Source organism: Peromyscus eremicus, chromosome 9, assembly GCF_949786415.1.
Source record: "Peromyscus eremicus chromosome 9, PerEre_H2_v1, whole genome shotgun sequence".
Classification (NCBI taxonomy): domain Eukaryota; kingdom Metazoa; phylum Chordata; class Mammalia; order Rodentia; family Cricetidae; genus Peromyscus; species Peromyscus eremicus.
The window spans coordinates 43284008-43299649 of record NC_081425.1 but is presented as its reverse complement, the minus strand read 5'-3'; the positions used below and the strand labels follow the sequence as shown (position 1 = coordinate 43299649).

General features: G+C 42.4%; 1 protein-coding gene across 1 annotated transcript in view; it reads left to right on the top strand.

The window, feature by feature from the left end:
• The window catches only part of Vwa8 (von Willebrand factor A domain containing 8), a 341953-nt gene that overhangs the window by 75156 nt on the left and 251155 nt on the right, over window positions 1-15642 (top strand). Inside the window, exons 6-9 of the mRNA XM_059273290.1 lie at window positions 1241-1405; window positions 3144-3193; window positions 3752-3860; window positions 5745-5849. Of these exons, the coding sequence (XP_059129273.1) occupies window positions 1241-1405; window positions 3144-3193; window positions 3752-3860; window positions 5745-5849 (429 nt within the window). The remainder of the gene's footprint in view (window positions 1-1240; window positions 1406-3143; window positions 3194-3751; window positions 3861-5744; window positions 5850-15642) is intronic.

The following is a 15642-nucleotide window of genomic DNA, read 5'->3' as shown; positions in this document are numbered from 1 at the left end:
TGTAAATCACATAGTTAAGTGACACCAAGGAGCCCCGAATGCAGGGATCAGAAAAGGACCCATTTTTACCAAGTTGTTCTGTTGAGCTTTGAACATTGTGCTTATCCTATGCAAATGAAGTCTGTTCCACGGCAGATGCATCCGCTGTCTTTACAGAACTGCAGTTGTCGGAGGGTTGAAGCCATGGGCTCGTAGAATCTGGGGGTTTCTGAGACTGGGAGAGGGAGACACAATGACAGAAGGTGTTGACTACCCTGTGAAACATTTCTGCACTATCATATTGCTGTGGAAGATCTACTCTGAGCTGTGGGCTTTCCCCTTAAAATGTATATATATATATGCACATTTATATAGACTTTGTAAAATGCCAGGAATCTCTGTGTGACTGTTATGAGCCATTGATCAAGTTAGACAGGGGAGAAAGGCACATTTGCCAAGTGTCTGCCATGGACATCCACATGTATTCTCATATTTAGTTTTTATGGCCCTCAACCATGTAGATTATATTATTTCACATTATATAGGTAAGAGAATTGAGGCTCCAAGGGTGAAGTCACAAGCATCTTTGGTAGTTTATCTAGAGTTTGTATGCAGTGGCTGAGTCAGGATCTGATAGCCTGTGCTATGCTCTTAGGTCTGTCTTACACTGGACCATGGGCATATTAGATAACTCCTTTGACCTCTACTTCGTTCATTCATAGAATAGTGTCTTCTGTATTGTGACTAATTACATGAGAAATCTGTGCAATAGTAGATGTGAAGTTCTGGAAGGCTAAATGAGAAAAGTAATCTTTTAAAAGCTGGTATTACTAGTCATATGCCTTAGTAGAAATATACCTATAAGTGTAATTGTCTAAGGTCTATGGGGAACCTCTGCTCTGATGGTAGTCTGTTCTTCTAGGTCTAACTGTTTGCTCTCTGCCCTCTGACCCCCTCCTTCCATGTTAGGGACTAGAGCTTGGCAGTCTGTCTCAGGATCATTTATTCTGGGCATGTGGGCTACATTTCCTTCCCCATGCAAGTCTCCAAGCTGGGAGCTTTCCCTGGCATCTGGATCCTGATTTACTTTGCTGTGTTCCTTAACAGCTTGGTTTTGAGAGGGTTCTTAAATGCCCTGCTCTCAGCAGTCAGGGTGTGCTTCCTTGTCTTGGCTGCTCTTACATTTGGACTTTGTGTCGGCTGCTGGTGTAGCTGGGATCCATGTCACTATGCTCTAGCGTTCTGTCTCTTGCTTTCTTAGGATCACACTAAAGAGGAGTTGGATGCTTGGAAGATTGTCCGGGTTAGTGAACATTTCCGAGTGATTGCCTTGGGCTTGCCAGTGCCCAGGTACTCTGGGAACCCCTTAGACCCCCCTCTCCGTTCTCGATTTCAAGCCAGAGATATTTATTTTCTACCCTTCAGGGTAAGTATTTCAAGGTCATAGTGCTTGGAATGGTTTTTATCTGTAACAAGAAATTAAATTCTATATCAATATTAGCATATTTTTATTTTTGTTTTTTATTTTGTGTGTATGAATGTCTTGCCTACATGTATGTCTGTGCACCACTCATGTGCTTGTTAACCTGTGGAGACCAAAAGAGGGCATCTGGTCCCTTGGAACTGGAGTTATAGACAGTTGTGAGCCATCATCATGGTGCTGGGAATTGAACTTGAGTCCTCCAGAAGAGCAGCCAGTGCTCTTGACTGCTAATCTTGCTCCAGCCCTCTGACTCTTTTTCCTATTGAAAATGTGTTTACATACACTATATTCTGATCATGGCTTCCCCTCTTCCATCTCCTCCCATAGCCTCCCCACCCTTCTAACTCTACACCTTCTTTCTTTTTCTTTAGAAAACAATCAGGCAAAGAAAAAGAAAAAAACATAAAACATACACATAAAAACCCATAACCTATAAAAATACAAAATTAGAAACCATGATATACAAGCAAAGACCAGTAAGATTAAAAAAAAGAATTCCAAACAAAGCAATGTGAGACAAACAGCCTACAAACATACCATTGAGTTTGTTCTGCGCTGTCCATCTATTGCTGGGCACAGAGAATTGGTTTTGGGTTGGCATCTACTGCTGGGTGCGGGGCCTGTCTGTAAGTGTGGTTTTTGTACCCAGTGAAATTTCCTGTTTGTGAGCAGTTGTCAGCTGGAGACAGTTTCAGGGTTAGAGAGGGAGGTCGTGTCCACATTTCCTCTCAGTTCTAGGACCCACCCCATCTGGCTTAGTCCTGTGCAGTCCCTATTCATGCTGCCTCAGTCTCTGTGTGTTCATGTACATCGATCACCTTGACTTAGAGGGCTTTACTTCCTTGGTATCCTCCATCCCCTTTGGCTGTTACAGTCTTTCCCTCTCCTCTTCCACATAGCTCCCTGAGCCCTGAGTGGTGGGTTTGATGGAGACACCCCATTAGGACTGAGTGCTACAAAGTGTTCGTTATCTGTACACTTTCTAGTTGTGGGTCTCTGTATTAGTTTTCAACTACTGCAGGAGGAAGCTTCTCTGATGATGGCTGGGCATGAGTGTAACAGAATGTTGCTAGGAGTCGTTTTCTTTTCTTTTTTTTTTTTTTTGGTTTTTTGAGACAGGATTTCTCTGTGTAGCTTTGGAGCCTGTCCTGGATCTCGCTCTTTAACCCAGGCTGGCCTCGAACTCACAGAGATCCACCTGCCTCTGCCTCCTGAGTGCTGGGATTAAAGGTGTGCACCACCACCGCCCGGCTTTATTTATTTTATTTTATTTTTTTTTTTGGTTTTTCGAGACAGGGTTTCTCTGTGTAGCTTTGCGCCTTTCCTGGGACTCACTTGATAGTCCAGGCTGGCCTCGAACTCACAGAGATCCACCTGGCTCTGCCTCCTGAGTGCTGGGATTAAAGGCATGCGCCACCACCGCCCGGCTATTTTTTAAGTATATGAAATTATATAAAAAACAGAAGTCAGATTTCCCTGTGGTATTCACAGTGTTCATTGTGAGCCCCCTGACTATTTTAAAGACTGCCTTTGCTTTTATTAAATGGAATATATCATGAAATGATTGCTGCTAAAAATTACAGTGTCTACTTAATTAAAAGTTTGGTTTATCTTTATAAAATATTTGTGTTTCATCCATTGTATTCATTATTAATCAGTTGATTATGCTTCTGTTATTTAGGACCAACTAAAACTATTATATTCAGTTGGAGCCAATGTTTCTGCTGAGAAGTAAGTATACTTTATAAATATTGTTTTGCTTAAACATTTAATTTGTTTAAAAATTAAACTCGTTATTGTTAAACTAAAAAAAATTTGTTTAGCAGTTTTTGTTGAGTCTCAATAGAGCCTTCACAAAGGCATGGACATTGACATGAGTCCAAAAGTCTGAGTCGACCTTTACAGACAGATAGAGAGTGAAGTAAGGATTCTGGGGACCGAAACAAACAAAGCATGAGACCTAAGAGCTGGGGCTTTATTCCCAGTGAGTAAAAGACTTTTAGCACCTAGACCTTAGCTTCGGTTTGAGCTTTAGAAACGTGGGGATGAAGCTCATGTGATAGATTTGGACAGGGTTGTGGAAATCTTACATATTGTGATAGATGAGAGAAAATGTCTAGATAGCTAATAGGCTTCTGAATTTTTAATCGATTATTATATGAACAATTGTTCTCTAAGAATTAATAGTATATTTTTAGATAAATGTAATCAGCCCAAGTATTTTATACTTGCCATACATTTTATATGTTAAAATTATTCAGATAAAATGTAAAACCTGTTTCCTTCTAGGATTTCTCAGCTTTTGTCCTTTGCTACAACTCTCTGCTCCCAAGAATCCTCTACACTTGGACTTCCAGACTTCCCTTTAGATAGTTTACCGGCAGCAGTTAAAATCCTGGTAAGTATAAAATGAAGTAGTGGTGGATATGCATACTCAGACGTGGCAAAGATGAATGGAAAGTTCATCACTGGGGATTAGTCCCTTGAGTTGTCTTGGCCTTCTTTTCTATAGAAGGCCTGAGATTGGTGTGTGTATACTGGAACAAACTGTACAGAGAGCCGTGGCATGCTCAGGCTCTGGAGAGCTTACAGTTTTGAAGAAGGGAGAAGTAGAAATGCAGCCTCCTTGGAGGTTCCGTAGAGGAACGGCAGCTTCAGGCTGATCAAATAAGAGGTATACTATAGGGAAGGAGATGCTGAGCTGACCCAACCTGAGGCAAGGGAGCTGAGCTTTGTCACCTTGACACCCAGCAGTCATTGGTTAGTGGTTATCCTAAAGGACACTGGTTCCTAGGTGCTGGCAGGTCTCCCAACTTGTGAAAACAGATGGCTTCAGGAGCCTGAAGGCAGCCTGTATCAGCAAGACTTTTAAGAACTGTGGGAAGGGAAGGAAGCTGAGCCACACATGGCATATGAGCAGATCTGAATACATTTGCATTTACTTTCTCAAAGCATGTGGCGTCCTGTCTAGAGTGATGGGAAAGCCTCAGGGCAGAGGGCACATACAAAATGTTCAGCCACGGATGGGCCTGGAATGTTTGTAGAATGAGAACAAGTGTATCATTAGAACTAAGAGTTTGTGGTAGAGACAGAGGATAGAACCCTACCATGAATTAGTTTGTTGAGTACTCCTGTCTGGATTTTATGGTGAGGGAGGAATGGCCCACCAGAGGTTCTGAAGTAGGTGGAGTGTGAAGTGATCATTTTTAGGTTAAATGAAGATACCTTTGCTAGCAGCTAGGAGAATAGGGAGATCCTGGTTGCATGGCAGTGAATTCACAACACTGAGCAAGACCCTGCCTAGGCAGGCATCATGTGTAACAAGACCCCGATTTCTAAAGGTGTCTTGCTTCCCCCCAGTGTCGGCAGTTAGTCAGACAGCTAGCTTTCCTGCACATTTCACATTGTTGTCTACATCCTGAACACTTCTTTGTTCCAAATTCGATATATCTCTTTTAATTTTTCCTCAGTAATTTTTACTTTGAAAATTCTCAACTCTGAAAAAAAAATCACTTTTAAAATACCAAACAAACACCCATATCTCTTCATGAGAAGTCCCTGTTGTTAGTATGTTGCCCCTGCTTGCACATGCACCCTCCCACCCCCAACTTTTTCTGAGCTGCTTGAAGGTAAATGCAATACTCTTGAGGTATGACTGCCAAGAATTGGAGCAGCCCGTATGTCCAGAACACTTACCACAGTCCATATCATGTTGACAGTAATTCAGTAAAATCATCTAATAAACAGTCCATATGGAGATCTTCTGTGTGCTCTTGGCAGTATCTCTTTGAATGATGTGAACAGACTTGAGAGTGCAGTATGATTTGGGTGAAGAATTTGAGGCTAATGAACACTTTTTAACTTTGTAGTTATAATTGTGAGATTTGATGGCTATAGATAAGATCAACTCAGATTAGGAATAAAGGCTGGAAATGCAGTGCTTTTGGTGGTTAGAATGGGGAAATGTGTGCTCCTGGAGATGTGCTGAGTCCATGTACTGTAGGGTCATAGGATAGATAACTGAAGGCTTTGGTCTAGAGCTCAAGAAAGAGGCAAGAACTAGATAAAGATGCACGGGGACCAGCAATATAGATGAAAGGTTGGAGTGCGTGGCATTGCTCAGGGATATGGTATAGGGCAGAGAAACTGCTTTCTTTGTACATTACTGGAATTTATTTTTTATGCTTTTGGAAATGTAAACTTTAGCAGTATATGTATAGTTCAGATATATTTTCTGTGAGTGAGATGTTGCTGACCTCTATACATGTCCGCTCCTAAATAGGATTCCTTTCCGATGATGTCAATTGAGCATGCAATCCAGTGGCTGTATCCGTATACTATTTTACTAGGACATGAAGGGAAGATGGCCGTGGAAGGTGTTTTAAAAGTGAGTATCTGTTTCTCCTTCCTTCCCATCCTCCTCATTTCACTTTCCTTTCCATCCGCCCATTTCTCCTGTCCCCCTCTCTCTATTTTTCTTTCCCCATCTTGCTTTCTTCCTCCTTCTTCCCTTCTTTCCTCTTCCGAGACAGGAAGCACTGGCTGCCAGTGACAAGAGGGCAGTGGAGGGAAGCAAGCGTTCAGGTGTGGGTGTGGCTGGGCACTTGTTACGTGGTGCGAACAATCAAATACAATTGAACAACAGAGTGAACAGATTGATTGTAATGGGAATTACAGGTCTCACTGTTGGAGAAGGGTTATGAACATAGAAAGGGGAAGACATGAAAGAACCCTGAGGTACTAGATTGGAAACGGAGATATGATTATGAGTCATATCTTTTTTCATTGTATATATATCAGTGTTACCTTTTCCTGAGAAGACATGGGTCTTCTTGCCTTAGAGCACAAACAGCAGGACTAAAGAAATGATTCCACCAAAATCTAGTTGGGTGCACCAGAGAGTTTAATTGAAGTTACTTGCTGGAGCCCAGAGAATTTACAGTTGGCCACACTGTTTTCTCAGACATGGGTCCTGTGGGTCTAGTGCAGGGTCTTGTGAGCACCTTGCATGTGCCTAGTGAGAGATGCTTATACACTGCTTTGTGGGCCTGCTGTCCCTTCCTTGAGGGAATGTCAACAGGCATTCTTGTGAATGTCTTGGGAAAGTCTCATGTAGGTGAACACAGCTGCTCTGATTTCAATATGGCAGTGCCTGTGTCATGGCTGCATAGCATGACACAATGAATGTGTGAAAAGTAGATATGGTAACAAAAAATTGTGTGTGTGTGTGTGTGTACATTTTCCACCTCTGTGGGCTAAAGAGCCTAGAAACCATGAGCACACCAAGTGCCTGGATGTCTAAGTTGTACTTTCACTGAAAGGATCCAATTCCTGAGAAATAGTGCTGAACTGAAGATTGGGTCAAGAAACGGATGAGATCATAGAGATTTTCAACAAATGATGTTAGCATATCAAAACCACAGAAGAGCTTGCTGGTTTTAGCATTAAAAATAAACAGTAATTGATGATCATCCACTGTGTAACATAGGCATCCATAAGTCCATACTGAATTAAAAAATTTTAAAATATGGAGGACAAGCACTCTCCTTGTTGCTGTAGAATGTTTACCAACAAATATGGAAGAAATTAATGTATGTTGAAAAATCACTATTAGGCCACCATCAGATTGATGGCTGACTGAGGAAGGTATAAAGTTGGGATGTGTGTGTATGTGTGTATACTTCCATAACTGGATGCCATCTCAGAACATCTTGCAAAATACTTAGTTGACTACAAACTAGGAAAGTGATATTTTTATAATCACCACCTACATGACCAGGCAGAACAAACTGACATTTGCCTTGTGTGCCTCTCAAGTGTTGTGCTTGGAAGAGATCCTCATTCGTCAGGAATCCTGCTGAAAGTTGAGGATATGAGTTGGACTGTGAAGAAATACAGTATAGTCCTGGGTCCAGGGACACTTTACAGAAGAAAGGCCTGTGTTTTTAAAACTCTTCAGGCCATAAAAGACAAGTGAAGGACTGTCCTGAGTTGAAGGAGCCTGGAAAGCGACAGTAGCTAAATGTGGCCTTTCTTCCTGCATAGATCTTTGGTCACACAGGAACAAGTGAATTGTTGTTCATAACTTACATGCTTATGAACTGGATCGTGTGCTTGTATAAATTTGTTTTCTAATTTAGCAACTTAGGTAGTGATTCAATTTGCTAGGGTTCTTGCTTTCAGGAAATGGTGAACTGGGATGTTTAAGAGTAGGGACCATCATATCTTCAGCTTGCTCTTAAATTGTTAAGGAAAAAAATGAGTTGATTGTGTGTGCATGTATATGGAGTAGTAGGGAGGTAACAAGAAATCCGGGTGAAGGTGAAATAGAAGTTTTTGTACAATTGTGTCCTGCAGGTTTCCTGTAAGTTTGAAATTATTTCACAATTAAGTAAATACCTAACATTTGAAAATTAAAATCTAAGGAAAATATGTAATGTAATAAGAAGTTAAAATTTACAACTTAAATTCGTAGCTTGTAAAGTATTTATATAATTACAGTAAGTTTAGGCAATTTTGAAATGGTTTTAATATCTTCTGGGTTTTTTTTAACACTTCTCTGGTGTAGTGTTATCATCTAAACTATGTTTTCATTTTGTCATAAGTCACTAAAAATATTTAGGACATGGTTTTCTTTTAATATGTATAGCATAGTTTTCTCATTGTATGGTTAACAATGGTTAGTTCTAAAAGGCCAAACCTCCCCTGTGATGTTTTGTTAGTGCGTATTTACCTGCTGATCCCCAGTGGAAACTTACTGGCTTCCTAATCAGCTCCCTCTTAGGAAGGACAGCTTTTGCTTCTCTTACAGAGTCTGGCTAAAGATGCAGATTTCTCTCTAGTAGTTAAAGTGTGACTGCTGTGGGACTCCATTTTCTAGAGGCCAGGTTTGCCAGCCTTAAGCATTCATCAGGATAGTATTTGTTTCTCCCTTGTTCTCTGGTCCACGTGTTCTATAGTGGGGGGGGGGGGCAGGGAGGAGCACTCTAAGGCATCTGGCAATCGTGAGAACTCCCAGGTGTGCAAGTCTTAGTTGGCTCAGTGAGAGTGTGTGTGAGATTAGCTCTCCAACAAACCCAAAAAAGTAACATTTTCACTTATCCCATCAGTAATAATAGTAAGAGTAAAAATTCAGTTATTTCTTATAGGTTATGAGAAGTGTAGCTATGGATAGAATTTTTATTTTTTAATTTGAATTTTTTTGAGAACTTCATACATGAGTATTGTATTTACATTGTTTCTATTTCTCTGTCTCCCTTCCAACCCCTTCTTTGTCCCCTCAACTTCTCTGTCATGATGTCTTCTATTGTAGGAGGCTAGCTCTGACCTGTCGAAGAGCTCTTGCAGGGAGGAGTGGGGAATGAGGAAGCATTAGATAGAAATACAGATGGAGACGATGAGAAAGACACAGGATAGCTTTGGGAGGGCCCTGGGTCAATACCCAGCTGCTCCAACTTTAATGGGCCTTTTATACATCAGCAAGGGGAGAGGCAAATGACTTTCCCCTTCCAAGGTCGAGGTATAAAGTACCAACAAGCGTAGACCCTTCAAAACACCTGGTACTCACACCTTTGGCCAAATCATCCCATTATGCAGCCCTGCTGGGCAAAGCAAGCTCAGACTCCCTGACCTTACTAGGCCTTACTAGGGAGCCTCTGTGGGCCCCACATTCTATAAGTATTATTGTTAGATATTGTACTGAATCCTTTTAGTGTTTCTTGTATATACATGTATTTACATTTGACCAGGTATTTGATACCTGTTGGGGCTCAGTTTCTGGAGAAAGAAAGTTGTTTCTTCCTAACTTAGCAGCCATTGATTGACTATACTATATCTGGGCATGGCCTTGTGAAATTTCCTCCATCCACAATGACATGTCAACTGGTATTGTCATCATGCAGGTCTTGTTTGGAGAACCAGTTTTGTTGAAGTTACGTGATTGCATCAACCGGGTCATGTCTTAGAAGACACTGTAGCAACAGGCATCCTGGTCCTCTGGTTCTTGGTCTTTCTTTGCCCTCTTCCATGATGATCTCTGAGCCCTAGATGGAGGGTTGCATTGTAGATGTACTGTTTGGGGCTGGGGAGGCACCCCATAGTAACTTATTCTCTGCATTTTGGCTAGTCTTGGGTCTCTGTAATAGCCTGTATCTGCTGAAAAAAGGTGTTTGATGAAGGTTGAGAACTACTCTCATCTGTGAGTTATAAGTATTTATAATAGAGTTGTAAGTCACACTGGTTTAGGAAAATGACAGTAGTAGGTTGTTCTAGTGTTGTCTCTCCAGGCATGGGTAATTGATGAAGTGGGCTTTTATTGAGTGGGCTCCAAGTCCAATTAGACAGCTCTTGGTTATCCCCAGGATAGAGTGCCACTGTTGTACCATTGGGGATATCTTGCTGGGACAGTCTTCTTGTGCTTCATAGGCTTTATAGCTGGATAGGATTGTTGATTTTCTCCCTTGGTAGCTTGCCTACCACCTTCAGATACTATCTATGAGGTCATCCTCAAAGAGTGTTCCAGGTGAATTCTAGCTCAATTTCTCCGAGTCTTGTGTTTGAAGTATGTGGTTCTTCAGTAATAGTCTTTTGATTTCTGGAAGGCAACCAAAGACAATGGCAAAAGTCTACATGTATTGTTTTGGAAACCAGTCGGACCTCCCTGACTAACAACTGAAAAGGAGGTTTTCTGTTTGGAAGTTTTTGTTAGTCTTTGGCTGTTGGGGAGCATTATAAACCCTATGTGGCCTAATTCCACTGTTGGAGCCCATCTGGGTTTCCTGGTGGCTTTGTCCAGCAGGTCTGCATAAAGAGGATGATTGGACCACGGGCCTGAGTGCAGGTGTTTGGAAGGGTCTGCACTTGGCTGTCTAGCAAGGGGGAAGTCCTTTGCTCCTCCCCTGGGCATTGTCATAAAAAGCCCTTTGGAATAAAGTTCTAGGCTGGTGGATTAGCATCCAGGCCCTGCCGAGGCTATCCTGTGTTTCTCTCTTTCCTCTCTTGGTCTAGGTATCTCTTTCTAGCAAATATTTCTCACTTCTCCCTACTCAAGAGTACCCTGGGTAATAAAAGTGGTGGCTGGTCTGCTACATCCCACTTAAACCTCTCTCTCTCTCTCTCTATCTCTTTCCTCTCTCTCTCTCTCATGTGTATGTATTGTATACATGCTTTTGAGTAAGCTTATAGAAAATTTCCCTATGGCTTCTTCAGACATCCTTGGTGATGTTTCTCCCTCCCCCACATTGCCCTTCCTCCTGTGTTTGTCTCCCCTTACCTTTTGTAGCCCTTGTACGGTGTCCTGCTCTCCCTCTTGATGGACTGAATGATAATGCCTCCCAAGGTTCATATGCTTGAACACTTGGTCCCAGTCAGTAGAACTGTCTGGGAAGGATTAGAAAGTATAGCCTTGTTGGAAGAGGTGTTTCGCTGGGAAGGAGCAGGGCTTAGGGTTTCAGAAGCCATTCCCCGTCGGCTCTCTGCCTCCTGCTTCTGGATCCAGATGTGATCTCTTAGTGTTGCTTCAGCTGCCGGCTGCCATGCCTTTGCTCTTAGCATAAACTCTAACCCTTTGGAGCCACAAGCTCCAAGTAAACCTTTCCAGTGCCTTGGTCATGATGTTTTATCACAGCAATAGAAAACTAAGACCCCTGTCTCTAGAGTTCTTCTCCTCCTCCATGGTCCCTTTCCACTTTCCTGGTTTGTGTGTCTACTTTAATTTCTGTACTCCATTCTGAAAATTCAGAGCTAGAATCCACAAATAAGAGAACATGCAATGTGTCTTTCTACATCTCAGTTACCTCAGAATATTTTCTAGTTGAGACAGGGTCTCACTGTGTAGCCCTGGCTGGTCTAGAACTTGCTATGTAGACCAGGCTAGCATCAAGCTCACAGAGATCTGCTTGCCTCCATCTTGCAAGTGCTAAGATTGAAGTGATGTACTACCATGCACAGCTATAGATAGAAGTTTTTTAAAATGTAAAGGAACAGCAAGAAAATAAAGAGGCAAAGTAAAATAGAAGAGATACCAGAAAAGAAGCAGGTAAGATGCAGTCACTGACCAAGCTGGGTGTAGTAGCACATGCCTTTAATCCCAGCAGTGGAGAGGCAGAGGCAGGAGGATCTCTATGAGTTCCAGGACAGCCTGGTCTGCATAGTGAGTTCCAGGACAGCCAGGGCTACATAGGAAGACTATTTAAAAAACAAACAAACAAACAAAAAAACAAACCAAAAAAGTAGCCACTGACAAACCATAGCAATCCCAGGAAGTACTGGACAATTCACTGCAATCTGGCCCACATCCATACCTAGAGAGTATGGGAAAATAGTGAAGAAATAAAACACTGCAAAGACAAAAGAAAAGAAAAAGTAGCCAGTGAAGGAAGAAGGAGCTGTGAGAGATGAAGGGACTGGTGTCGGCTCAGGACCTCCAAGTCCACGTTCTCAGCACAAAGGAGATTCATTTTCTCCAGAGGGACAGAGGGTAAGGAATAAGAGACAAAGACAAGAGATAGAGGACAGGGAGAGGGAAGGGAACAAGGGACGGGGGAAGGGGTATTTGTCCTGGAGGGATAGAGGACTGCCCCAGATAGAGAGGAGGCAGACTGGCCCATAGGAAAATGGCGGTTTATAAAGGTACAAGGGGAAACCCTGTGTTAGGATGAGGCGTTTCATTTTAATTGGGCGTGTGAATTAGGTGAGCCAAGGGGCCTTCTGATTGCTGGACTTCAGTACTTTGATAGCTGGACCTTGGTGGTCGGCCTCAGGAGCAGGAAGTGGCCAAATAAGGGAATGGGCCTTGGCAGCTAGCTTTAGGGATGGAATCTAAGGGTTTTTAGGAAGGCAGAGGTGTTGCAGAGGGGCCCAGTCCCCAGCAAGTCAGAGAACCTGGAGAAGAGATGTGTTGTAGGCGGTATTGGAACAGCCGTGCAGACACCCACGGGAACTTGAGGACTGAAGCTCGGTTCTCCATCATTTTATCTCTCTGTTCTTGTTTCCTAGTGTTCCGCTCTGCTCTGTCCTTTGAACCCGTGCTTTCCCGATTTCTCATTTCCTGACGTTTTTCCTTCTGCCTCCTCCATGATGTTTTCTTTACATCTGTCCTTATTCAATCTCTTACTTTTTCTTAATCCTTTTATACCTCCCAATGCAAAGGTTTCTATGCAAGGAAATATTACCTCACAACCACAAGTTACATATTTCTAAAAACAAAATCTTTACATAAGAGATCACATTAAGATCACAAGGTACATGTTTTCTTTAGAAGTCTACAAGTAATTAAACTTTTTTTTTTCACCTCAGAGCAATGATTCTTGTATAATTGATGAACAAAGTTTTAAGCCCATTTCTTTTGTACTGGCGGGCAGCTGTCTGCGGTTTTGGTGTAACAGATTTCTACTCTTAATTCTACTCTGGAGAAACTTTAAACGAGTGGGCAGCTGACCATCTAGTTTTCTTTACACAAAGTAGGGTCATTTAACTTCTTTTTATAACTTTGTTTTCCAGAGGTACACACTGGGGCCTATGATTAATTCTGTAAGTTACGTGACCTAGGAACTCAGGCCTAACCTTGGGTGTAGAGACATAATGGCCTTCTTTGGTCATCAGCCTGTTTTTCCACCGACAGAATTCGTGGGTCTATAATGCATGAAACTTCCCTGTTCTTGTTTTCTGTTCTCAGCAGGTCTCACATCTATCAAGGGAAGGCGACTTCCACACTGTATTTGCCCTTTCTGTATCTCTTAATGAAACAATGGGCAGAATAACCTAGACCATGTCCCTAATCATCTTCACTAACTGTCCTAACCACCTGTATCTTTTAGGCTAACTCAGAAAGTCCAATTAAGTCATAGATCTAACTAATTAGCATTGCTCTTATAAAAATCATCTTCTTTATGATCTGTAAGTAAATTGCCCAGTGAGGAGTGGGATTTCCCAAGAAACAATCACACTGTACTAGATACAGTGGGATCCCTTCACATAGTAATCACGCCATGCCAACTATAGCAGGAACGTGGCAGGCGGCAGCAGCAGCAGGGGGAAGCACAGAAAGAACAGGGCGTTCTAGAGACAGTCCTGCCGGGCTTCTTCAGGATGGACTCAGAGTAGCTTTGTTATCCTCTGGGCTGTATTCCATAAGCTCCATAGCTGTCTGCAGCTCCTCAGACATGGCCACTGGCACAGTGGGAATTGGGGAGAAGGGCAAGGTCTGCCGGAGCCATGGTTGCTGTGCTTGAGCTGGCTAGAGTCCCTTCAAGAGACACTGTGTGAGGAGGAGGAGGAGGAGGAGGACACAGGGGCAGCGGCAAGAGCGAAACTACCCAAAAACATGAGCAGTAGGGAAGTGTGTTCATTGGCCAAGTCGGGAAGCCGCCATGTTTGACTGTGTAGTTCACTCCAAGGCCTACACTTTGAGCTGGAAAAGGACTGTGAGCTTGTCTTTGAATCAACACCTGAGCCTGACAGACATCAGTCAGAGAAGCAGAGGAGCCGGTGTTTGCGATCAAAGACTTCTTCAGGTTCAGAGAGGCCGAGTTCCCTCAGTGCAGCGCACATGTCTTGGGAACAAGGGGGCATTTGAAGGAAGAAGAGAGGAGGAGACAGCCCGGAAATTCTGCTGAAATGAAGCAATGTGAAGTATTTTGTAACGCAACTCGGGGGCCGGGGGAATCTTTACTGTGTAGATAATTCAGTGAGAGCAAAGGTCTTCATTCTTTACAGAGAAACTCCATTGATATGTTTCTAGATTCTAGTTGTAAAAACAAATTAAATACTTGGTTGTTATTGTTTCTCTTTTTGAAACAGCGTCTATGTAACCCTGGCTGGCCTGGCACTCGGTATTGAGACCAGGCTGGCCTTGAACAGGGTCTGCCTGTCTGGGGAAAGTACTGGTGCTGCTTTGCGTACGGAGCTTGCCCTTCATTTTAGCCTTCATGATAAGGGGAGCAGAAATATGGTTGGAGGTTCACATTACAAACAGAAATCGTCTAACTTTGATAGTAGGTGTTGGAATTACTTAGCTAAGAGAAGAAAGTGCCGCTGTCACCTTAATTATCTCGAGCACGAGTTGAATGGCAGGCATAGCTCATCTAACCTGAAGAGCTGCTCTTGCTCACCTGCCGCCCTCTACACGTGTGTGTTAGTGTTAAACGCCTTAGCTTCTCTTGCTCACCTGCCGCCCTCTACACGTGTGTGTTAGTGTTAAACACCTTAGCTTCTCTTGCTCACCTGCCGCCCTCTACACGTGTGTGTTAGTGTTAAACGCCTTAGCTTCTCTTGCTCACCTGCCGCCCTCTATACGTGTGTGTTAGTGTTAAACGCCTTAGCAGTAGAGCGGCTGGACACAGCTCTTATATCTGTTCTTGGGCACTCTGTGACTTATTTGCTACTTTAAATTTCTCTCTCTTCAAAGTATATCTTAAGCTTATGTTCGTGTCTGAATGTTATCAAATAGTTTTGATAAGAAATGTGAAAGTGAACTTCCTTAAATTTAGAAAGCGTTATAATAAAGGAGTGGACATATCTGCTCTAATAGAACGAACCAAGAAGGGTGTATTTTCTCTTATAGATATCCTAGAAATTGATGAATAGTTGCATTTGAATTATATATCCACTTGAATTTTAATGTAATCATTTAATTAGACCACATTTTCAGGAAAAACCTATTACTTGCTGAAAATGCAGTAAGCTAAAATTCAGAATACTTTCCTTTTTTTTTCTGAACCAGCTATAGAAATGACTGAAATGACTTCATTCCCCAGATGGTATTTGTCACATGACATTCCTGTTCTTAGAACATCTCTGTAGCCATGGAATCACTTCTAGCTTTAGTTAAGACTCTGAAAGAAAATGCTTTCATTCTCATCTCGCCATGCTTTGAGAATGGTACGCCTGTGGCAGCCCAGTAACAGATGCATCCAAGCTTCTGATAACGTGTCTTGGCACTCAGTCCTACTTAAGTAGGGCTCCATCGTGACAATGGCTAAATTAGTAGGTTCCCTTGGAGATTTAGAAAGAGTGTGCCACTCTTGTTCATTGATAATGTAGTCTGAACCACCTCTCTCTCTGTGAAACTTGGAAAGATCTTGCACTTAGTGTTTTTAGCCAGTTCAACAAACATTAATTGAGCATCCATTATTTGGCAAATAATAGTCCACATAGTGAATTCTAGGGATGCAGAAACAGAT